We start from the raw sequence: 25,718 nt of genomic DNA on the forward strand, positions 1-25,718 counted from the left end.
CGGGGCGGGCGCCACCCCCGCGACGATGCATCGCACCGTTATAGCCGCGGGAAACAGAATCCGAACGGAGAAATAGGCTAGCGAAAGAGGGAGAAGAGCGCGAGGGGCGAGTGGGGGGTGGGGGTGGAGGTGGGGGTTGAAGAGTGAAGAGGAAGAGGAACGGAGTGAAGTTGAATTCTACGGGGCGAGTTCGAGCGTGGGCGAATGGTCGAGAAGAGGGTGGCTCTGGAGCGAAATCATATTAAGACGGTATTAGCATAGTTTGCCTTATGATTTAGTCCGCTCGAGAATTTCGCAAGGGCGCGGGATAATCCCGTTCTCGCAGGAGCTGCTGCTGCGCCGCAATAAACGCTTACCATCGCCGCAGCACCTAGGTAATGGATTTCGACGCTACCGCACCGTGCATCCTATAGCTATAAGGGAGTTGACTCGCGCAGTTTACGTTTCAAGTTTATTCTCCCGGAAACAATTACAGGAATTTTTATTATCCGTTTCGCCCCCGCTGGGATCGAGGATATCCGTAACCCGACCCAAAACGTCCCTGAGAAATACATGTCTCGTTGTTCAACATATATTTTTTGTCGAGAGCGTACGTGTAACTACATTGCGACGGAATCCTCCAGCTGATTCGGAGGACATGGAAAATTGACTATCCGCGAATCATTTCTGGTGAGAGAAATAATTGAACCGCGTAATACCCAAAAAAAAAACGGTGAACACGTACGGTTATCTAGAATTCGATGAAAACTCCTAGTCGGTGAACTCAACGGACACGATGTTGCGTAATAATATTGTGTATTAGTTACGAGGATTTCGCGTGTCGAGTCAGAGATATAGAGACGAGGGAACAAACTTTCAACAAAAGCATCCCCGCATCGATATTGTTAACCCGAAACTCGATGGTCCCCGTTAATTTCGCGAAATTAATTAACGCACCTCGTGCGTAAAACCCTCACGGACTCGTGAGCAAAGCACGAAATCATTATCCTGAGATATCATTCCGTTGTCGGATATAATTTTTCAAAGGTAGATCACGCGTACAGCACCCGATATATGTATACACCTTTGTACAAGATCACAAGGGAATACGAAAATGACGAAAGGCAAAGAAAAAAAAAACAAAACTACTCCAAGTGTATCACCGCATCGCAGCGACAAGAGAAACTGGACGTAATGCTATCGGTATACATACATGACGTACACCCTGTATAGTCGTAGGCGATAAATCCTCTCAGGTCGGGAAGCCCGGTGCTCAAAAGGGAATTGCAAAGGGGTTTGGCGTGGGCGTGACTCTGCAACTGTCACAGGGATTCGGACTGCGAGATTAAAGTTCTCTGTTCGTTAGAGACTCAAACTTACGGTGGTACCGACTACATCGCTAGAGTTTCGTTCCCTGATGTATACCGTATGCCTGCTGTAAGGATTCCGTTTGTCCGCAGCTGTATACCGTAGATGATCAGAACCTTACGGGTATACCTTCACCTTCGCATTATCGTACAACGCGACGTGAACATTCCCTACATAAATTTACCTTTAATTAATTTCGTCTTTTTCACTCCGGTGGACAAGTCGTCTATAGTGGCGATCCGTCTCAACATCGTTAGCGTTTCCGATGCGATTCAGAAATATTGTTCAAATATTTGTATCGCATGCCGAGCTGACGGAGGCATCGATTAATTGAGGATGGTTTGGGCGCCCGGGGTCGAGGGCTGGAGGGGAGTGGCCCGTTTATCGGCGTTACCCAATTATACCAGCTGTTATACTTTGCATTTCAAACGGTTAAATTCGAATCTAAATCAGCATAAACGTAATCCTCAATTAGTTTTAAATGCTCCCCTCATCACGCTAATTCACGAACCTTTCATCCTTGTATCTTCCGGTCCATCGTATTATATACGTGTATAACAATTTTCGTAGATGCGCCCACCCCGGACGATATAAACGGTGGGCAATTGATGGCGAGGCTTTTTTCGCCCTCGCTAACAATATCAGACGCAATTACGCGTCGTTATTAACTACTACGTACGGCGGTTTATCGGCACACATCAGAACCCGTTATCATGCCCGCGTCAGAAGCGGAAATCGAATTGGTATAACGAAAGGAGAGGAGAGGAAAAATAAAACACAATGGACGTTGGAAATAAAACTGGAAAAAAAAAAAAACGAAAAAAAAGAAAAAGAAAAAAATAGTCTACCTGCAAGGATAAACTGCATTCTAACTAGATTTTAAATCCCATCGGAGCTAGGGCACACACGTTCCCTGTACCTGAATAGGATGAATGAAATCTCGTTAAAAATTGCATAGCAACGGCGAGTTACCTGCAGAAACATTCAAAAGGAATTAAAGGAGTAAAAAGAGGGAAACGGAAATCCCGTGTGCTAATCGCGGGAGCACCGACGAATCCCAACGTCCGTAGGGTATGGTCGGGTTTCTTGGTATTCCGTAATCAGTTTTGCGTCATAACATCGGCCGCTCGTGCACTCGTCGACTATCAAAGAGAATCGAAAAGATGGAACTTACCGGAGGCGTATCGGTTCTGGGTGACGTTGACGGGGTTGTTGTTGGCCTCGGTGGTAGCGGGTGCGGGATTCACGTTCTGCCGTTCCGAAGGAGGAGCGACAACTGCCGCGGACGCGGTTACGGCAATAGGTGGTCTGGTCGTCCACAAACTGCAGGTATCGCAGCCCTCGGCTGACCGGGTTGACAGGCGGCAGCAGGACCAACGTTTACCGCTCCAGAGACCGGAATGGTAGCGACCACTCAGTCCCGGATTATCACCGCAAACTGAAATTGAAGGATCAAAAGAATCGTCAGAACCTCTCTGAACGACTCTATTTTCTTTCCGCTGTTTTTCTCGATCCGAAGAAATTGCGGAATGGAAACTAATTCCCTCTCCCCACATGATCGCCGAGCTCCGCGCGCTACGGAGTTTCCCTTTCGGTGTTTCGAACGGTGAACAAAACAATATCCCGGTTTAGACACGACGACGACGACGACAACAGCAACGATACTACGAACGACGTAACGTATGGAGAGTATAAATTTACTCGAAGTAAATACGTGACAATAATCCTAGTAACGAACCGCGTTGCTCCGTCCGCGCGACCTTTCGCTTGTTTACTTTTTCACCCCTCGACTCGACTCGCGGTTCCGAAGAAGACGAGGTAAGATACACAGGTAATCCGCTGTTGGATGAGTTCGTTAGAGTCGGGCCAAAAAATGTTTGGCGTGTAACGATTAGAGGGCTGATTAGATACGCCCGTACCCTTGCGAAGTAGCGATAACTGCGATCGCTCCTATTACACCTTCAACGTTACGATGTACAGTGAAACGGTGAACCGACAATAAGACGTACGAGGGTACGCGGAAAATTAGCCCGGTGTTAAGTAAATGTACTTATTATGATAATTTGCAGAAAGAAAATTATACCACCCGGTAACGCTCGTAGAAAATATGCACAAGCGTACGTGTACCTCCTCAAATTAATCTACGTTCTATTTTATCTCGAAAAACACAGACGGAAGAAGAATTTCAAAAAAAAAAACGTAGAGGATGAAAGGGAAACGGGGATGGGCATGAGGATGTGACGGGAAGTGTTCTTTCCTTCGTTGAAGGCGTGAAGAAAAATAAAATATCGCAACCATCTCGTCGCTATAATGGGCTGCACTTTACCGAGCGCGCCGACACATGTACACAATGAGTAGACATGGATATCTATATAACTTTGTGTATTATACACCTATTCCTGAGGAGAAAAGTTGTCGACAAAAAAAGAAGTTAATGTCGTAGACTTTTATAGTGCGAAATTTGAGGGTGATGAATAGCTTTTGCGATGCACTCCGGAGCTTTGCGGGCAACCGGACGTCCTCGCAATTTCAGGAAATATCACGCGGGGCAGAAAATTTTTTCAACTAATAGATCCGAGTTATCCGACCTGCGTGTTCGCGCGACGTTTTACTTTTGATAAAAAGACGCGGGGCGACGGAAAAATGAAGGTTTAGCATTTGAATTCTAGGAGATTTGCTACGCGATTCGAATTAGAGGTGAATTTTCAGATTCTTGAATTTTTTAGGGATAAAAAAAAAATACATACACGAAACGTAGTATTTGCGGTGAACAAATTTGCAACCCGCCTCCGCTTGTGCGTTTCGGCTCGTAAAATCTGACGATCATAAATATTTATGGAATGTACGGACAGACGCGTACATTAGGGTGGGTTGAAAAAATTTTTTTTTTTTTTTTATTCTCTGAGCATGGGGGCAGAATTTGTACCTTATAAAAAAAGGAAAATTTCCAAATGTGGAAAAAAAAACAATCACAATCGACAATTTTTAGATATTTTCTACGATTTTTAACCAAAGAAAAAATGTTTTTGCTGGAAGTACCCCAATTGATTGATTATTCACTCAGAAAACGAGTAGGCCACCTCAAAATATTAAGTAAAAAATTTTTTCCACGTAATGATTACTCGATCGATTGCATGAGTAAATGATTTTGGCTTTCAGATTTGGATTCCTGAGCTGAATATACCTGAGATTACTCTTGAAGAACCAAAAAAAATTCGATTTTTGAGCAAAAAATAAATCATTGTTTTAATTGGGTTGATTATGCTTTTCTTACGTATTTTGACCTCAGGAATCCGAATCTGGAAGAAAAATTGGTCTATCTCTAAAATTGACCGAGTTATCGCCAATTTTCAGCTTTTTGGGGTCAAAAATAAAAAATTGATTTTTCAGTCTATTTTAATGTAATTTGAGCTCAGGAATCTGAATCCGGAAGAAAAATTGATGTATCTTGAAAAATAACCGAGTTATCCTCATTTTTTCGCATTTTTTGGTACAAATTTGAGGATATCTCGAAGGGAAAAAATCGTAGCTCAATTTGGACAACGGATTCGTGTTCCTGAGGTCAAAATACATAAGAAAAGTGCCATACGATCAATTTTAAAAAATAAAAATTTTTGCCCAAAATTTGAAAAAATCGTAAGGGGTACCCCTTGGAAAAATCTCAAATTTTGGCCAAAAATTTTTATTTTTTAAAATCGATCGTATGGCACTTTTCTTATGTATTTTGACCTCAGGAACACGAATCCGTTGTCCAAATTGAGCTACGATTTTTTCCCTTCGAGATATCCTCAAATTTATGCCAAAAAATGCGAAAAAATGGGGATAACTCGGTCATTTTTGCAGATAGATCAATTTTTCTTCCGGATTCGGATTCCTGAGCTCAAATTACATTAAAATAGACTGAAATATCAATTTTTTATTTTTGACCCCAAAAAGCTGAAAATTGGCGATAACTCGGTCAATTTTAGAGATAGACCAATTTTTCTTTCAGATTCGGATTCCTGAGGTCAAAATACGTAAGAAAAGCATATTAAACCCAATTAAAACAATGATTTATTTTTTGCTCAAAAATCGAATTTTTCTTCGGTTCTTCAAGAGTAATCTCACGTATAATCAGCTCCGAAATCCAAATCTGAGAGCCAAAATCATCTGCTCATCCAATCGACCGAGTAATCATCAAATATTCGCTGTCGGGAGCAGAAAAATTAAGACATATCGATTGGTTTCAGTCGTAGACCCAATTTGTTTCGTCGCAATCTATGCATGGGTCGAAATATTCGAATTTCTCGGTCTACGAGTGAGCCCGAGCTTTGCTGGAGTCAGGTAGCCACGGGCGCGGGTTTTGTTGTGGGGCGTCACCTCTGCTCAGCCCCGAAGGTGACGTCTCACAACAAAGCGCTGCGCTGCTATGCACCCAAATTTTTGTGCTGGAAGTACGCTATAGTATCATATATTTTTCACAGGATTTTCACGCTGTTAAATCAATTGAATCGAATATTGAAGAGAAAGGAAAAAAATACGTAGAGTTTAAGTGTTGGCGAATGCGTGGACAAAAGTAAATTTGCAAGATTTCGAAGGGCTCCTTTTCAAAGCACAACTGACATTCTAAGAAATCGAATTAAAGTTCGGAAGCTTTTGTAGAGCTTTTTGTAAATCTATATCAAGTGTACTTTGGCGAAATTTGTCGCGTTTCTGATTTACTATTAATTTAGTCAAACAGCGTAGTTCGCTCGGTGCTTCATTTTATAGCAGCCCCGTTCGAGTTGACGGAGATACGACGATTTCTGACGTTCCCTATTCCCGCCAATCGAGAAACGCTGCGCCAAACGCGAATCGTCGAACCGACTAAGAAATCAGCGACAAACGACTCAATTTAAGCGAGCGATAAAATCACGATAAACTTATATAATACTAACTATAACCAACTGCCGTTAAACTGTCGTTTTATAGTTTTAAGATATTCACCGCAAGCACCATCGAGAAAAAGCGCAGGGAGAACGCGGCGGGGGACTTCATAGGTATAAACGTCGTCTCGGTTTTATAAAGTTTTCGTGCATTTTGATCGCGAGCGGGGCATAAAACTTTTGAGAAAAGCGGACTAAACTAAGAGTTAATTCAACTTCAATTATGAACCGGACCAGGCTTCACTTTCAACGGTAATTAATTTTCCAAATTCAATTTACCACGCGAAAGTCTCCGTCCCCCTCGTCTTAAATATGGAATTGGCACACCTCGCAGAGTTGTAACTGCGAAAACGGTCAGCCAAAAATCTAATGGATTCTTTATACGCGATGCAAATAATTAACTCGAGGAAAAAAAAAAAAAAAAGGGCCGAGCACAGATTTTGGACGGAGGTACAGATGTCACGAATTTTTCCGACGTTTCCAAAAATGTGTATATCACACCGGATTATATCTCGTCGATGAATGTACAACTACCGATAAACGAAATAAATTTTACCGAGAGATGACTTCTCGTAAAAATTATATCGAAGTATTACGAGACTACAAAACCATATCTGTTATATTATTTTTGTTGCGCTCCCGAAAATACGAATATGATCTCTTTAGCCGAAGACTGCGAAGTCATAACGTAACTCTCAACATATAATACCGTTGGATATTCCCGAATAAATCCAATACCCTATCAAAGTCAGGCATCGCCCATCCACCCGCAATAGCTGGGTACGGAATAGGTAGAAGCAATCGTTGTGGAGTTTGCAAAACTCCGAATCGAATAATGATACGATAGCTGCCTGGTGCGTGGAGAATTTCTTGGGGATTCTTGCAACTTCGGTTACAGTCAATATAATATCGCTCGATCCGTTACGCGACACATCACCAACAAAAATAATAAAACATCGTACCGTGCAATACTTGTATTTTTTTACGAATCGCGATTTCGCGAAACTTCATGGTAAAGCCAAGCAGCAGCAGCAGCAGCAGCAACAGCAGCAGCAGCAGCAACAGCAGCAGGAGCAGGAGCGGGTATAAAAGCACCGGGGCAACTTGGGGCGGAGTAAATATCGGCGAGGAAATAAGCAAACAACAAAACAAATAAAATAAAATCAGGTCAAGCTATCCAATTACCTAGTTGGTACCGTACGTACGGCATATTCAACCTGCACGCGTATACGAAATTTGCAAGTGGCATGTGTACGAACTTCGCAAAATTATATTTCCGTTCGTAGCGCTTACGGCATGCAGAAAATCCAACGCGAAGCAACTCGCGAAGAAAAAATCACAGCTCTTGCGATTATAATTAATTTAGGAAAAAAAAAATAAGTAGAACCAGAAACAGAACCCACGGAGAAATTCGACAATAGGATACGAAAGAAACTATCGGCGGATAAACAGACGTATAAATTAACTGTGCATGAATTATCCTTGCGGGATTTAACGTATAATGTGCAGATGCAGGTCCGAATGATTAATAGATTTTATTTCGTCAATTTGCCTTTCGCGCGGTAAAATACGCGAGAGCACGGATGCAAAAAATGGATTCAGAGTTTGGAATTGGCGAGGATAAAGGAGGAAAAAAAATTGAAGGGTTAAAATATCTGTGCAACCCAGCCTTGGGGGAATGTCGAAGTGAAATGGCAGTTTGAAAACGAGAAACGGTTATATCCGAACATCGCAAATCCACGCGACGTGAGTGAGCCGCGGAAAAAAAAAAAAAATTATAAGGGAGTAGGTACATACAGGGATCTCTGCGGTACGAGCTCGGCTGTATAGAAGCTTACCAAACTTTGACAAGCTGTAAAACCTTATAAGTAAATCGTAGAAAAATATTATCTCGAGATAAGCGAGAGTTGGATATATTCAAGACTCCGAGACTCGATTTTCCAGAGGTCCCGAAGAATTTCAACCCCCCGTCGCGGCGCACCAGAAAATACGAATACCGCGCGAATGGAATGTATAGGGTGAAATTCTTTGAAAATCTTCCTTGTCGCGATTCATATGAAATAAAATTCATCTGCGATTCGGATTGATTCCGTATTTGACCCGATTTTAGATACGGCTCGATACGGTTATATGGGTGACGATACATTTTACCTGATTATCTACTCAACAGACATGACCTACTCGTCTTACAGATTATACAATTTATGGAAGAAACACTCGAATGGTTCGTGGGGTACAGGTTGACAGAGTCGAATTATCGGCATGTTCAGCCGTCCGTAGAAGTCACAAGTTTAATCGTTCGGTCTGTACGGACGAATGAACTTGACGTAAATTTGATTCGGTCTGCACCGAATAACAGCAACTCGATAACAACGTATATGCATGTGTACATACCTGTGCTACAATGTTCGCGCATTACCCTCACATTCGAGACTGTGTGATAATTTCAAGTTTTAACTGAAATTGAGAAATATTGGGAAATGTTTTATTCGAGTCCCATCAAGCAAAATAGTTTTTGAATTTATACATGTGTAAAACACCGACTGGCGTTCCTTTAACCCTAGCCGTTGCTCGACCGCAGGTGATAGGTTTAATCCGATGGAAAGGAATTGAATAGAATATTTATCGACGTCCGCGTAGATTCTCTGGGTCTGTGAAGTAACCCTTAGCGATTTTGGGGGCTCAATTACGACACCTATGTGAATTTGGAACTTGGAATCGTGAATAGAATTTTTTCGATGATTTCGAGTTTTCGAAATTTCAACATTTTCGTTTTTAGAGGTAATCGAATTTTTCCAACGGGAATCGCTTTGAAATGGTTTCCAGGTTCTCAAGATATCGCTCGCGTGGGTCTCCCGATTTTTTGTTTCTCGTCCCGTTTGTATCTTCCCCATCCGGAAAAGACGCTGTTTCAAATAATTCCACTTTGCCTCTGTGAGCCCGAAATGAATGAATAAGTATTACCGAGGTCGCGTTAATACTTTTCAGATGAAATGAAGCTCAATGCAAGCTTTGACACACCGAGGTATACGGCGAAAGGCTACATGAACGTGACGTAAATGCGTCGTTTACATTCAACCCCCGCGTGAAATAAGCTCGATGAATTTAACCCTTACCGCTCACCTGCCAACAACTCCTAAATACATCGCTACCCGTATAGTGCAATTTGAGGTAGCTGTACACACGCTACGAACTCCGCCGTGTACGTCGTTCGCGCATGCAAAAGCTTTGCAGCAAGTAACCTTCACTCGGCTTTGTGCGCCGGTATAACTAATATGCATGCATGGACATACATCGACGTGTGCTGCACAGAGAGCAAAAAGTGGCGAGGACCAGGCACGAGGTTAGTTGCCTCCGCGAATACATATACATACGGAGCAGATATAAATGTGCAAACCTATAAAGCAAATGGGTATATTTCAATGCTTACTACACCGCTTGAATACAACTGACAACCGGTACGTACGCGCTACCAGATACTCGGCCCTATAGAAGAGCGGTGCAAGGGTATTATGGAGAGAGGATAATAAATGAATAGGCTTTAGGTATATCATGCATTTTGAAATATTATTTATTTTTGTCGCAAGGGTGCAGGAATAAGGAATAAGGAACAAGCAAAAATAAAACATGAAACTTAAAACCATGTCAGGAGGTACTGTGAAAGGTCAACAAATTAACAAATGAATAAATTAATAAGTGATAGAGGAATAATTGAGAAATTAATGACTTTATTATACGAGGGCGCACCTGCTCTGAGGGTTTCTATCCAATCCGCCCTGTCCTGATCCTTGGCAGCGAGTAGATATAGGGTATACTCTTGGCCAGCTTCCCTGTACCCGACCTGGAAGGGCATCCCCGGGGGTACGCCTCCTCCACCCCCTGCACTGCCCGCCTCAGCTCCAGGCGCGTCGAGTTGTGCCGTCTCCACCACGTGGACGCTCTCGACCGCGATACGGCCGCGCTCCTTACGTCGCTGAAAAAATCCCCATTCGATTACCGATCATAAATGAAATAAATAAAGTAGGATTTTATCGCAGATCCACGCACAGGTTGTTGAATAATCATTCGGACCAAATATTGATTCGGTAAAAACCTCGGTGAAAAGTATCTATTGTGTTGCGTATCGGTATATATCTCTGTTCTATGTACATTCATTTTTTACCGTAGATATGTATAGGTATGCGAACAATAAAAATGAATACATATATCTAGCGAGAGAATTTATATCCCGTAATATTTCTCTCCATTATATCCTTTTTGCCAATTTTCTTTTACCCCCCCAACCTTCACACTCCTCGGACGATTCTCATTCGTCCACGGAGCATTCGCCCAACGGTAGCTTGCCGTTCTTTAATTAAACGCGATCGTCCGCTAATTACGATCGGAAGAAAAACGCGCCCACGTCTCTCGGAATCTATACTGTCCGCGATAACGAGAATTGTTATAACGAGATAAATTAACACGAGTGTGCCGTGTGCAGATGCTCCTTCGTTCGTCACTTAACACGCCATCGATTGGACTCGATATCGACAATTTTTGACAATTATCGCCATTTGAAAAATAAAATCCGTTCGTTATCTCTCAATCAATGCTACAGCGAGATTGTTTGGAGAATAACAGAAAAAATTAAAGGAAAAATAAAATAAGAAGCGCAAGGATATTGGCGAAAGGCGAAGATAGCAAATTTGCATTCCATGCACGAAATATACATGGGTGTAGGTAAAAATTCTCTCGGTATTCTTAAGCTCCTGCGGGCTGCCCTGCAATGTACGACCCCTTATGGCCCACAAGGGTCGAAGGAAAATCCAAGGTTCGACTGGTAATGTCGCCGCTGCGACCTTTCCTATCCGGGGACATGGGGCAGCAAAAAAAAAGCATATAATTTTGTAAATGGAGCAGCGGAAGAAAACACGTTTCATATGTTCGATTCCGAGATAAGGGAAACTCTCATTTGTGATTGAAAAAATTATTCAATCTCGCTTTCCAAACCGGTTATCCGACAACATTTTCTGATCAGGCAAATTGTTTGCCTCAATTAACGTGACTCGTCACAACTCAGATACCCCACTTGAAAAATGAAACTAAAAAGTTACACAATATACGTAGCATGTTGAACTAATTCAGCGGAAAAGTCGACCGCAAATAATATATATAATTTAGTGGTAAAAACGTGTGGAAACTTTAACTATTTTAATCCGTCTCAGCGATTCACGTCGGAGTGAGGAGAAACATGAAAACTTTTCACATTAATTAACGAGGTAATACGCGGGAGTCCGGGAGTTGGAATAATTTGTACTCAAACAACAACAACAAAAAAAAAACCTGAAGAAAAAAAAGGAGGTGTGGGGTATAATTCTACTCGATCTCCACAGGGATTGCACCGCGGAGATTTTCACACGCAACATCATACGAGAGAAGAACTGGAAATATATCCGACGATTCCAACGAAAAACCATATTATCTACATCGTACATGGGCGTGAGGTGTGGGTGCAAGCCCGTGGAAAATCCGTCTTGAAGCCTCCGGTGTTCCGAAATCCTTTTCCAATCGTCACCGCAAGTGTACAATATATTCTAAGGTGGGTTCATACATACAACCCGCAGAATTATTTTTCCACCCCACACGATATCGTGTCCGCGTCGACACCCTATAATAAAACGCATTCATCGACATGTATGTGTGGGGAGCGAGAAAGAGGATTAGACGCAACGGGTTCTCCGCAATATTGCAGAGCTTTGGGCGACGATGTACCGGTAAGCCGCTTAAAATACTCGATCAAACATCCCTCTCAGAGTTCTTAGATCTCCAGAGTATAAAGTTGACGATTTTTTGGATCCCTCCGAGTTCGAGAGAATCAAGAGCGAAGAATTTCTTCCCGCACCGAGATGCAGATGAATGGTGCAAAATCGCTATTGTTTCGATCAGAACCATTTCGTATGTACGCTTTGAGATAATTTTCTTTATTTTTTCCCCAAAAAATTTCATAAAAGCTACCAGAATTTTTGACGAGTGAAGGTGCGTTCATTGGGAGTTCATCGTGATATGGGAATACATACCTCCAGTGTAATCAATTGAAAACCCTCGGGCAAAACACGAGTCGTTTTTTTCGCCAGTCGAATTTATTTCTCTTCGCGCCCCGACAGGCACGAAGACGATTACGGGGGTGGAGTGAATGCTCCCACGTGGTGAACTTCTCTTCTCCGAGCCCGTTGATAAACTGGACTCGTCCTAAACTTCCGCTATGATGGAATTTAACGTCCACGTTTCAAGACCAGACAACTTTTACTTTTCGCAGTCGGTTTTTATTTTTTAATTTACTTCAGTCTATTAACGGACGCAGTTGATGATCGAGAATTTATACGACTATTATCGCTATCGCGATAGAACAAATGTGAATAAAATTTTTTGTTCTCTCGAACAATCACCAAAATGAAAACGAAAAATCAACAATACATAAAACAATCAAGGAACGAACCACCGATGAAAATGAAAAAATAGTAAAATACTTTTCACCAAGAGACGAAGATGGGGGAACGCGACGAGCCTCCCGATGATTTTAAAAATTTCTTGAAGGTGAGCAACGTATACCTAAAGTGAATCCGTAATGCAGACAACTTTCGTGACGAATAGCTGACTACTCACTGATCCTCCGGTACGAAACACTCGCGGGTTACAACCGTGAGAGAGAAACCAGGGGGCAGAACCAAGAGGCAGGAGGTGGGGGCAGAAGGCGCGGACTACCCTTAGAGAACGACGCCGAAGTCGACGCGCCTGCGTCCCCGATCCCACCCCTAATTATCACATGTGATAATAACGCGCGCGCCTTATTTTTGCCTTTACTTTATTCGCGTTTCGCAAACTTTTAACTTTGGAAGTTTTCAATTTCTCCAATGCCTAAAGAAGTTCCTACAAAAATTATACACCGCAATAACTGAAATCCTTGAACGTGAATGAGGAAAACCATTCCATCTTATCTGGGAAAGCAAACCGCTTCCTGCTATCTTTCTTAAGACCGGAAATGACTCATCGGTTATACCATTCTCGTTCGTAACTTGAATATTCAACCTTAATTTTCAATATGTTGGGAAACTTAACTATGTAACTTTTTTTCGCACACGGTCATGGAAAGACTTTTCTCCACCTGGATTCACGATTGCACAAACATCGCAATTTCAATATTCAATTGAATTTTACTGAATTCGATCATCAAATAGTCAGATATGTTTTTACATCATTCTGACTTGATTATGTTGGAGAAAAAGATTTTACAATAGAGTTGATTCTCACCTCTCCGTCGCTGTCATAGTATATTAGATGATGACGAGTAAGGACAAACCATCGCTGCTTATAATTGATCGGAGTGAATCTCTTCTTGTTTTGAGATCTCTTTGTCATAAATCCTTTCTTTATGATACCGTCCCTACCTCTAGCCTCCGCCTTCCCATCCTTCCCCGTCATCCCTGCAATGGGCACCCTGGAAATGATTGAAATCAATGAGTTATCCAATCATAATTACATACGTTTTTAAAGATAATTAATGACACAGCAAAGAATTAAAATTAAAAATCAGCAATGAGTAGTATTAAAGGAGGCGTCATTTCTCTAGAAAGAAATTTAACTTTCTGTCAAGCGTCAATTCAGTAAAAAAATTTCAGTAGCATTCCTGATGTCATAATTGATACAAGTCATGTAATAATTCTCTATAATGTTTGGGATTTTCATAGTTATCAGTAATAGTATCATTTTTCAGTATGGTGTGAACCAGAAAAATATGAACCAACATTGTTAGAAATTATTGTGTAAGGACTGACAGATAGAATTGTTTATCAACACTGCAGGATTCCATACATACATGAACCTCGTGTAAATACGTGATGCAGGTGGATGATATTCTATTTGTTAACGTCTAATGTAAGTGTATTTTTGGAAGAATAAAGAGAAATTATAATAACATGTAAAAATGAAGACGCGTGGGCATACTGATCAAATAATACTGCTTCTGAACTGGTATAAAATGAGACTCGCTGCCAAAGTGGTCGAAAATAACAACTGTGGTGGTGTTGCGGTTATCCTGACGTTTCATACGAGGAATTTCCCTTGCGCCTACGGATACATCCGTGGATATACGTACACGTAGTAAGTATAATATAAAACATCAAAATTGTAAGTTTCGAGTGAGTAAATTAGTGAGGCTATTATCGTAAGCTATGATACCTCGTAAATTATAGCTTACCATGCACAGCACTGTTTTAGAACATCACTTATACTGCAAATATTATAAAAACATAACCGGCGGTTGTAACAAAAAATTCACGTGGAAACAGAAACGCATACACACACAGCAATCTCACGGCAATCTGTCAAACGGAGATGTCGGAAATTCACAAAATAACAGGAAATGCGGTACCACGGTAGTTAGTCGGTTATAACATCTTATTAGTTCTGAAGAGCACGTTAAATTACTTCAAAATTTATCCTAGCAATAAAGCAAAAATGTGTAATTTTGGAGTAATTGTCATCTGATTACCACCATTATTGAGTGAGAAATAATTCCGTAAAAGTTTATAGTCTCTATGTTTACTTCGTAATATAAATAAGATGGCGGAATGTACGTCCGAGTTTGAAGTTTTGTTTTTATTTGTAGTCTTTGTTGACTAGCCAGTTTGATTTCGAAGGAAATGTATACCTACTGGAAGCACTGAAGATTCATTTTGTATTTTGATGGCGTAAGTGAATACTTTTAATCAAAGTATCGACTAGTAGATTCGGTCTGTTATTGCTTTTCTATAATCCTAACCTCATCCATTCTCCAAGTTGTCGACTTATTTGCCTACCGACACCGATGTAGTAATCTACCGATAATAATGTAACTTCCATTTCTCTCCCCCTTCCACACGCATATTTACTTTCTTCATATCTGATTGCTATGCCTGTCACGAACAATTGACTTAATTACATTAACTCAAGTGTCAAGTTTTGGTCATTGACTATGAATTGTTTTTTAAAGGGATGATTACTTACTTGTTGATTCTTGTTTCTCAGACAATACTATAGTCATATCGGTCTATTACTCCACTTCGTCGTACCAAAGAGTGAATAAGTTGAGTTTCCAAACAAGTCAACCATGGCAACTCCCGAAGCGACACAAGTCAGTTCATTGCCTCTGCCACCTTCACAGTATATAAATTTGTACACTGACGAAAATGTCAGGCGAGGCAGAGTTCCGCGTCCTCCGCCAGCAATTCACGATACCTACTCAATGTTTGGAAATGTATTCAATGCTGATGATACAATCATAAGACCTCTGGAAGCACAGGGCATCAAGAGGCTGTATCCACAGCACTTTGATCGCCGCCGCGAACTCAAGAAACTTAATCATTCTCTTTTGGTCAACTTCCTAGACCTTATAGATCTCTTGGTGCAATGTCCTGATAGCCCAAGGAGAGCAGAAAAGGTAACTTCTAGAAGATCAATCATTTTCAGTGTTAATACAAAAAGGAAAATTAAAGACTATGTATTTTTCTCTAACTTTCAGGTTGAAGACTTGAGTTTACTTTTCATCCACATCCACCACTTACTCAATGAGTTTAGACCACATCAGGCTCGCGAGACGCTGCGTGTAATGATGGAATTGCAGCGCAGGCAGCGGACAGAAACTGCTCTACGGTTTCAAAAACACTTGGATAAGGTATGTTATATTGTGCATAAATTGCCATTTAGATATTTTCTGAACCTGAGCTGTCGTATAAAGATGATTCATTTCCATTTTTCAATCAGGTCCAAGAAATATTGCAGCACGCTTTACAAATGCTGCCAGATAATTCAGAGCTTGATTCAAAGCTTGCAATAAATACCGATGCGATGGAAGTGATGGACAATCTAGGACTAGAGCAACAAGCTACAGATCCATGCTGTCCAGGTGATCGCATGATGTGCAATATCATTGATGAAATGACTACGTCCAATAATCTCTATTGATTGTATTGTTGTGAATCCTCTGAAGACAATATCAAGACAGTTTATCTCCTCAACATTGTTATTTATGAAACTGAATTATAGTGATTCTAGATATAAGTGACTAGTGAATGTTTGTGTGTATATTACTTTAGTGCTCGTCATCACATCTGATTTTAAATTGACCTTTTTTCAACAATTGTATAATAAATATTCCAATTAATGGCACAGCAAGCTGATCCTACAAGAGACAATGAAATCAACAAATATCAATGTGTCATTTACCGTAATCAGGTACAGATCATCATTTTTATCTAAGTATTAAATCATCAATGCTTGAACGTCAAGCCCATGTAAGATCAATTCAGGAATTGAATGGTATATTAATCATTATGTAAGAATATAAAGTATGAATAAACTTATTTCTCACAATCAGCTGAATAAAATAGAACCACTCAAAATACGTCGTTCAAAATTTTATTTTTTTTCTATAGAATAAACGCATGGGATATGCAAATGGAATAACACAAGTAATTTTTTTTTTTTTTGTCTGATAATATTGAAATTCATTTTTATTAGAATAATAATAAGGATATATTCACGAAACTACACATAACATGAAAGTTGCCAACTGATTTTGGATGGGGAAAGCAGGGTGATGAAAGACTGCAATTATAAACTCACCTTATTCAACAGCTACCATCATACCGTTATCATACTAAACACATACGAAACAAATATCTAAGAATTACAGTTCCACTTCTGGATCACCTGAAAGAAAACTCAGTGTTAATTTTGAAAAAGTCCGGAGCCACACGTGACGGAATACCAGGCGGAACCCCTGAAACAAACAAATCCAACGCCTCGCTTTATTCCGCGCAGCTACCCATGCTTCCAGGTTGATTCAGCAATCTGAAAAATGAAAGCCAGTAAAAAACAGGGGCAACAAAAGCCAAAGAAATACTCGTTACTATATTTCCATTCGACAACTATGACGTTGATCATCTTAAGTATCGAACGGGTATTCGTCAAACGGGAATAGATGTGCTAGAAAATCATGATCAGGTATGAAACAAATGCGGCAGGACTCGAGAAGAAATTAGTCTTGTAAAATTTTTCATCGCTATACAACTTGTAACTCAAATTTACAGTATCCGATAATCTTCATAACGCGCTAGAAAATATTTTGTGCTTCATTTGTAACGGAGTATCAAGAGACTTGGTAGGGTCTCGCGCCAAGTACATTAGAAAGAACGTTTAATAATCCGTCAAGTATGTCTTTGGCTATGAGGCATATTCTGCATTTCAGCTGCTGCTCCGTATATGCACCGGCTTCCGCCGCATCTGTAAATATGTGTAAGCGCACAATATGAGGAATGGTGAAGGGAAGAGGACGCGGACTAGAACTCTACAGTGAAAAGTGCGGCAGTGGATCATCGATTACGGATCATGAAACTAACTCTGTTCGACGGTTATGGCAATAAAAATCCTTGAGGAGCTTGGTTACTCAATAAACGATAATTGTTACGCGGCTTATCCGTGACTCCGGTGACTAGATACGCTCGATGTTGATTTCTTCATCCGTGATGGTGAATCAAATATAACAGTTTTATGTTCATTTCCATCAGACATGACTCCATGACATCAAAAAGTTCCTTTTTTCATTAAATAGCGCGATGACGTGCGAAAGGTGCGTTTTTCAATTGCGAACTTGAGAAGAGTAACGGTAAACTAATTGACGATGCAGCAATATTTTTTCAAGAAATAATCTAGGTAATTAAAATCACTTTTCGTAACACTTTCAATCCACTTTGAATAAACTCCTTGAGTATCTCGTCAATGATTTTCATAAACTTGTCAATCGAAGTGGTCGATACGATGCTTTACGAATGAGAGGTTTGCCTCAGTTTGGACACGACACGTTTCTGTGTATAAGGAGTATCGTGCAGATTAAGATTGAACGAAAATCAAGTAAATAAAATTAATTGTTTCACGTCTTCTTAAAATTCATTTTTCCGGTTATAGTGATCGTCACATTTCTTCTCTGTGTCCAAAAGTCTTTTCTTCTCAGGTAAAGATGAGTTTTACTTATTGCATAAATATTTTTTGACACGACGTGCGAATTGATTGCTTATTTTTCACGGTCGGCACAGATTCAAACTTAGATTTAGTAGGTATTTCTTCGCCACCCACGTGCGCGCGAGCGGTATCCTCCACGCCCACCAGATCTATTTCCCCTGAATCGTCCTCTGTTACCTGATGATAAAAAAATAAAAACACTTCAATCTATAAAAATACAACTTTTACCTTCACAGCTTACTACCTACATCGATCTAATTGACTTACCATAATTGGAAGATATGTTTGAGCTGTATTTGCCACTTGGAGGGGTGTAGATTTCACGTTTACTTCCTTTGTCGTCCTTAATACGTTTACTCGGCGAATTATCATTACCAAACGTGATTGGTGTGTGTCTTTTTTGTCCCGGAGACGACTTTTCAGTCTGCAACAACGTGACAAGGTTTAAAGTACAGAAGCAATTTTTATTTTTTACACAAAATGAAATAAAAATAATGTAATACTTTTTTATCAGCTATAGAAGTTTTCCACGAAAGATGTATAATGCTTTTGTAGCTGGGCGGTGAGTGGAATAAATCTTTGATAAGGGTGTTGATATTACTGGTTGTTCTTAAAGCAACCACTTTCATTTGATTTTCTTCAGACTTCAGCTGTTCTTCGCTCTTTCCACTGATAGCTTCCCTCAGCTTCTTTATGTAGCCTTGAATACCCCGTGCAAAATATTGCAGCCTCAGCCTGAACTCTTTTAGTTGATCAGGATCTCGAGTCAAGAATTCTGGTATTTGTTTACCAAGTTTGTGGAAAGTGTACATCAAACATTCAACATGACTGAATTGAAGCTTAGGTAGCTCAGGTAAATCAGATTCTGGAGGTAGAGGCATGTAGGTCTAGTGGTGACATAAGTAAATGACAAATACATCAGTCAATAAATATAATCTGAAATGGCAATATCTGATTCAAATGATAAGAAAATGCTTACAATCAGAGCATTATATATCTGCTGAACTTTTTCCTCAGGCTTTTCAATAGTTCCGCAATATGCGGTTAGTTCTGCAAGTAATTTGAGAAGTTCCAATTGGGGGTCCCTTCCCTCTGGGCCTGTTATCAATGACAAGTGGGGAAGAACTTGAACGCAAACGTAACACACGAACCTTGACGAATCAACTTGGGACTGTAAGAAAATTTTACGAAAAGTCATTTAATGACTGAAAACTTATCCATTTCGATCATGGATATTTAGTTTTCAAGGTTTATTGTCTGAAATCAAACACTGCAACATCTTGACTTACACTGAAGAAGGGCAAAGCATGTTTAATACATTGAAGGAGTCTACTCCACTGTTCTTCGTTTGTATGTTTGAAAGGTATCGATAGTTCGGCCTGGTCAACAATTATATCAATTAATTCCTGTTGGCCACTCACTGTAGACCCTAATCGCGTCCAAGCGAGTACTTCAATAATACTGTGGAATTCATCCGCAGTGACATCCTGGGAAGAAAAAAAAAACTTATGTAGACAACCAGGTCTACTAGTAGCTTAAAATGAGAGATGATTTGTATACCTGCAATACTTTTTTGCACTCAGCAATAAGCAAATCTTCTGGTTCCTTCGTTATAATATCGTGACCAACAGCTTTTAGCTTAGTAGCTATAAATTTAATACAGCGTTCTCTGGCTCCGTCATCACCATTTAAAATCTGACTGAAGAATCCACTGATTGCACCTGATAAAACCCACGCAATTGAAACAAAGCACACGGTGGAAAAGAAGCTACATAAAAAAACGCTAGTCGCGTTTTCAAAACCTACGAAATCTTACAAAATATTAATTTTGGCACTTACCTTTGGGATCACTTTTTATCAATGACATAATACTGTTCTGTACAACAGCTAATTCTGAAGGGTCTTGGGCCAGCAACAATTGTGCCAATATATCAGCAATCCTGGCAGTATGTTCTTTATTATCTTTGCACAACGATGGCAGATCTTTTATCGCTTGCTTTCGAATCTGTATTTGTAAAGAAAGCAGTGCATTTCATTATGAAACTACAGTTCAAGGAGACTGAAATACTCCGAGTAAAAAGAAAATTTTTAATTTATATTTACATTATCGAAGGTATGATAACAGTTATAACACAGTCCCTGAAATGGCGATGTTTTTTTAGTTTTGCTCGAATTGATCTTCAGTACAAGATCAAATGTAGGCATGTTTTCTAATCAGGGTTCTAACTGAACTATCTCTAGTTGACAAATAACGAGATAGCAGAATAAAAAAAATTCAGAGGATTTGAGTGGATTAATAAAGCTTAACATTTTTATTTGATAAGAAATGGCATGACGTTGATTCTACAAGAGACGGTCAAATGATCTCTGAGGCTAACCGGGTTGCATTCTTACAACACAATTACAACTCGACTAAAGTGGAAATACTGATGTCTAGTCACCAAGTTTTGCATCAATCTGTTATTGCCAAAATCATCAGATGTGCAAAACAATACCTCTGATCAATGCAAATTATTTGATGCTCAATGATTTGAGCGGTCAAATGTTTTCATAACGTTTTCATCGATTAATATTGGCTAGACAACACTCGTTTGATAAAAAAAAGAAGATGAAAATATTTCCTGTAATTTTAGCTTATCTTGCCTTATTTCTTCGTAAAGTACATAAAATCTTGTCATTTTACATGATAATAATGGCAGAGGTCACATGATATTTTTTTATGCGCTGCCTATATAAAGATGAACAAATTTGCGAAACGGGTAAAACAAAGTTAGCCATGTTTCATTTCGGGGTAATAGCCAGCTTCTTTGTGGCAATAGTACTAGCGGAAACAGAACAGACGTGCAATAGTGTAGATGGCTTTAGAGTGTGTCACTTCAGAGGGGTTTTAACAGAGGTAACAGCAGAAAGAAGCCGAGAAAGACTAGAAATTAGTCAATTGAATTTGCTCTCAATAAAGCCAGGTGCATTCAAAAACCTCTTGATCAAGAGTTTGAGTTTTGCAGACAGAAACCATATTTCAACGTTGCAACCAGGAGCATTTAGTGGTCTGTCAAAACTGAAACGTCTTCATCTTGATAGCAACGCTGTAACACTCGTTCCTAATTTATTCCAAGAACTTGGCAATCTGGAATCGCTGTCGATAATTTTCAATCATATAAACAACATACCAGCTGGAACTTTCCATGGGTTGTCAAAATTGACTTTTTTGTACCTAGATGAAAATGACATTTCAACAATAAATGTAAATAGTTTCTCAGGACTCCCGAAACTATTATATTTACATTTATCTAATAATAAAATAGCCAGCATTACTCCTGCATCTCTTGCACACCTCGACGAATTAAATATTCTTTACTTGAACTACAACCAGATCACAGAAATAACACCTGATACATTCAACGGTTTGACAAAACTCGAAGGTTTATATCTCAAGGAAAACAGCCTGACGTCTATTCCACAGGAAGCATTCAGAGCATTACCTGCACTAGAGAGATTACATCTCAGTAACAACAAGATCACAACACTACATTCCAATGCTTTCACCGGACTAAGCAAATTAGAGTTGCTCCACCTCGAAAACAATGAAATATCGGATATCAGGCCTCGCGCATTTGAGGGACTCATCAAAGTGGAAGACATCTACTTGAATAACAACAAAATTCATATTCTACCAGATGGTTTGTTCCTAGGGCTCACCCACCTGGAAGCAGTGTACATTTCTCAGAATAATTTGACTGCAGTTAACAATGCTGCTGTCCAGTTGCCCAGTTCTGCTACAATTTATTATTCTGATTAGACACACATGTACAGATATCAAATATACACACATGTATCATTATATTCCACCAAATTGAAAATATAAAACTAAATTTGATGATTTGTGCTGGCATTATTTGCTTATTCGAAATTAATTTCAAGAACTCTGGGGAGGAAAAGAAATCAGAAGATTTTCCATGACGCATGTTTATCGCATAACGTGGCTCAAAAGAGTGTATTGATTCTTTCATAGTCAATGATAAATGTGATCAGGTTCAAATGTCGTCTCACTGCAGAACATATATATATAGGTTCACATATTATGGAAAGCAGATGAGACAAAGTTCGTCATGTTACGATTCGAAGTGGTTGTGTGCTTTTTTTTGGCTATTGTTGTAGCAGATGCATACCAAACATGTGAGAGGGTCCAGAATGTGTTCAATGTGTGCCATAGAGGTGGTATTTTGAGTGAGGTAACAGAACAGTATCGCACAAAACGATTGATAATCCAGGATGTGAATCTAATGTCTATCCAAGCCGGTGCTTTCAAAAATCTAGCAATTGAAATACTGTACATACGAGGACAACATCGTCTTTCAATTCTCGAGCCTAGATCATTCAGTGGCTTACCAAACTTGAAGGCACTTAATTTCAATGACAACACAATCACACTGAGAACTAATTTATTTGAAGAGCTGACTGATTTAAGAATCTTGAGATTAACTGGTAATAACATAAACATTATACCAGTCGGAACATTCAATGGACTGTCCAAGTTGTCAGAATTATACCTGGACCAAAATAATGTGTCAATAACAACTCCGAATACATTTACTGGACTTTCATTACTGCATTTGTTTTTGAACAGAAATAAATTAGCTAGCATTGTTCCAGGGTACTTTGCAGGCCTGAATGAATTGCGTAGTCTACATCTAGGCTATAATAATTTGAGGGAAATGCGTACTAACACTTTTAATGGCTTGAATAAGCTTAAATATTTAAACCTCAATGACAACAAAATTGGAACGATCCATGCCGGTGTTTTTAAAAGACTGAAAAAACTGACAGAACTAAACCTTGAGAATAATGTGATATCCGATATCGGGCCTGGTGCATTTAAAGGACTGTTAGCACTGAAAACCATAAACCTAAACAATAATAAAATTGTCACCCTACCGAACAATTTGTTCTATGGACTCACTCAACTGGTAGACGTGTACATGCTCAATAATTATATGACCAAATTCAACAAAGCTGAACTGCAGTTGCCATATTCTGCAAGAATCCATCGCTGAGAGTTTCAAGAATTTGACGAATGCATAATATTTTATACAATTTCAATTTTAAATATAATCATGCTTTGAATGTCACATTTCATTTCTGACATCCCTCAAAGTTGTATATCAAATATGGAGTAGCTTGTATTTATTTATTTGTAAGACCCAGGTGAATATTCTAATCAAAATTGTCATGTGCATTAAAACATCAGTTTGCTCACTGTTTCTACCCAACACATATTAAAAAGACAACAGTTGAACAAACCAAGTGTGCCATGTTTCAAAGCTGATATAATACGATCTCACAATTATGATGGATGCCTCTCAATGAGCATCAGAATCAAATTTTTTATGAGATGAAATAACATTGAAATAATTTTTTAATCCACTTCAAAAACTCACAGCAATATCTTCATCCTCACAAAGATCCAGATGAGCTTCAATCGCACGGTCGGCTAGCTTAGGGAAGTGCTTAAAAAATCTGGCGATGAATTGTGAAGCCAAGCGTTTTTCTTTTGGCGAACCTTTTACTGCCGTCAATATCTCCATGTATTCTTTTTCATGCTGTAGATAATAAACGAATCATGTCACACGTATATATAACACAATTACAAGTTCCTGCGATGTAAAAGTTCTAGAAGCTGTATGAAAATTTATAACAAGTCAGATCACTTTGACGATGCCCTGAAAGTTTTTTAATTTCAACAGAAAATGATGAATAAACTAGAGGTAAAGAAATGGGCCACCCATCGAATGGACCATTGGAAGGTTATGTCTTTTGGAGTAGAGAGCATTGTTATAGTTTTTTCCATAATAAGTTGATGATAATTGAAAGAAATTTGGAAACAGATGGAATAAAATTTGTACAAAGTAGTTGAAATAATCAAGCGAAAACGATGGAGATACGAACCTCTGCTAGTTTATCTTTGGCATCGGCTAGGATGCCAAAATTTTTGTACAACTTTTCGATGCTATCAGTACTCATCGCTGCTGTTGTTCACAAACACTTTATGTTGATCAAAACTGACTTGAAAATTGTATTATTTCGTAAAATGGAAAATATTAGTCATTCGTCACATCCAACCGGTCAGACACCAAGCCAAGAATCAAGAATAGAATCTATAAAAATGGCTGCCTGATGGCACATGGCGGCAATCGTAGAACGGAAGCGTCAGTTCGATTCAACTTCGACCCCGACTGTCAACTGTCAGCGACGGAAGTTGCTACAAGAAATTCAAACTACACAGCGGGAATCTTCAGTCAACGCGCAACGTATCAATCATTGAGTAACTAGTACGCGAAGTAACTTTACTCAATGTATCAATAGATAATCAACGGTTTGGACAATGATTACACGAGCTGTATTATATAATATTCCGTAAACTATTGCATTAATTGTATTTTCTGTTGAATATCAGATAGTTAACATAAGTCATTACGTAAGTTATGAATATCACACCGTTGACTGAAGATTATATCTAGTCAACGATCACACAGGTGTGACACGAAGGTCCGTTCAATTATTTTGTACAGTTTTTTTCACATGAATTCTTTCGTATTCATATATCATAATTACCTGCGGTACTATCATCTTTGCAAAAATCATGACCAAAATTCTCAATTAAGCTCAGGCAAAATAAGGCCGGGCATTATTGTAAAACATTCTCCATCGCTGGAGCGGCCTCTTCATGGATGCAGTAGAGAATCTGTCTGTCCTCGACGCATCCAAAGTTGCTCGACCGGTTGGTCAAGCTGCTCAAAGAATCCAAACTTGGAACCGCCTAGCTTGGGACTGCCCCTCGTACTTGCTCCTAAGTTGTAAGTTGTAACGAACTGGAACGCCAATGTTTGGGTGTTAGGTGTTGGCACAATAGACTACATCTACAAGAGTCTCAACGGGCGGTGATGCCATCCCCAAAGCCCAGATACAGCTATACATTCTATCATGTAACACCCTGTAACAAAGAAATATGTTTCAAACTGCAGCAGCTGAGATCTTTTACAGGTATTATAGGCGGAGCCGACTTTCAAAAATCTCCAATGAGAAGGCAAGCCATGCAGCACAGATGCAGGTATAATAATACAGGTAGGAGTAGATACAATACATGCATAGTTGATAGAACCACGAGAGGAATCTAAAGAGGTCGGCTACAACATGGAGTCCTGCAAAGACCATACAAAACAGTTTCACGGTTACGCGAAAGTTTTTTTATAGAATTTTTCTAAAGATAGGAGGATGACGAAAGCTCAAATTCTATATTATACAACCGAAGCGAATTTCCTGCTGCAGCCAAAACATTATAATTTTACCCTTGCAGAGAGAAAAAACTTACATACTTCGTGCAGAATTTCCGCGATCCAAATCGCGTCTATGGTATACTGAAATTTATGACTTTAC

General features: G+C 39.6%; 5 protein-coding genes across 12 annotated transcripts in view; 3 read left to right on the top strand and 2 right to left on the bottom strand.

The window, feature by feature from the left end:
• The window catches only part of LOC105691274 (tyrosine-protein kinase Btk29A), a 115,156-nt gene extending 100,516 nt beyond the window's left edge, over positions 1-14,640 (bottom strand). For 5 of the 7 annotated variants that reach the window (XR_007278582.1, XR_007278580.1, XR_007278581.1 and 2 more), the window contains exons 1-4: positions 14,104-14,120; positions 13,539-13,725; positions 9,999-10,224; positions 2,522-2,785 (exon numbers count right to left, since the gene is read on the bottom strand). Coding sequence is in view for 4 of the 7 variants with exons in the window: in XM_048655856.1 (XP_048511813.1) it covers positions 2,522-2,785; positions 9,999-10,224; positions 13,539-13,725; positions 14,104-14,105 (679 nt within the window). In the remaining 3 variants the exon portion in view is untranslated. Of the gene's footprint in view, positions 1-2,521; positions 2,786-9,998; positions 10,225-12,307; positions 12,906-13,538; positions 13,726-14,103; positions 14,121-14,484 lie in introns of those variants that run through there. The other 2 variants (XM_012409628.3, XM_012409630.3) reach the window with 2 other exon arrangements.
• A 189-nt stretch (positions 14,641-14,829) lies between these two features.
• LOC105691251 (mediator of RNA polymerase II transcription subunit 7) lies at positions 14,830-16,637 on the top strand. The gene is made up of 4 exons (XM_012409596.3): positions 14,830-14,977; positions 15,294-15,705; positions 15,787-15,939; positions 16,029-16,637. The coding sequence occupies exons 2-4, from the start codon at positions 15,376-15,378 to the stop codon at positions 16,227-16,229; spliced, it is 684 nt and encodes a 227-aa protein (XP_012265019.1). The 5' UTR covers positions 14,830-14,977; positions 15,294-15,375; the 3' UTR covers positions 16,230-16,637.
• Positions 16,638-17,293: 656 nt separating this feature from the next.
• On the bottom strand, positions 17,294-24,465 carry LOC105691271 (apoptosis inhibitor 5). 2 transcript variants are annotated; one of them, XM_012409625.3, is made up of 9 exons: positions 24,231-24,465; positions 23,723-23,884; positions 20,124-20,289; positions 19,845-20,005; positions 19,574-19,771; positions 19,264-19,455; positions 18,788-19,171; positions 18,552-18,708; positions 17,294-18,461 (listed from the first exon to the last, which is right to left on the bottom strand). In XM_012409625.3, the coding sequence occupies exons 1-9, from the start codon at positions 24,303-24,305 to the stop codon at positions 18,373-18,375; spliced, it is 1,584 nt and encodes a 527-aa protein (XP_012265048.2). In that variant the 5' UTR covers positions 24,306-24,465; the 3' UTR covers positions 17,294-18,372. The 2 variants fall into 2 exon arrangements, with proteins under 2 accessions (XP_012265048.2, XP_048511816.1); XM_048655859.1 differs by lacking the exons at positions 23,723-23,884; positions 24,231-24,465 and adding an exon at positions 20,388-20,832.
• On the top strand, positions 20,860-22,166 carry LOC105691272 (leucine-rich repeat-containing protein 15-like). The gene has a single exon (XM_012409626.2). It carries the CDS (start codon positions 21,004-21,006, stop codon positions 22,081-22,083), a length of 1,080 nt encoding a protein of 359 aa, XP_012265049.2. The 5' UTR covers positions 20,860-21,003; the 3' UTR covers positions 22,084-22,166.
• On the top strand, positions 22,317-23,451 carry LOC105691273 (leucine-rich repeat-containing protein 15-like). The gene has a single exon (XM_012409627.3). It carries the CDS (start codon positions 22,394-22,396, stop codon positions 23,336-23,338), a length of 945 nt encoding a protein of 314 aa, XP_012265050.2. The 5' UTR covers positions 22,317-22,393; the 3' UTR covers positions 23,339-23,451.
• Positions 24,466-25,718: the final 1,253 nt, after the last annotated feature.

Source organism: Athalia rosae, chromosome 5 (assembly GCF_917208135.1).
Source record: "Athalia rosae chromosome 5, iyAthRosa1.1, whole genome shotgun sequence".
In the NCBI taxonomy this organism is placed as follows: domain Eukaryota; kingdom Metazoa; phylum Arthropoda; class Insecta; order Hymenoptera; family Athaliidae; genus Athalia; species Athalia rosae.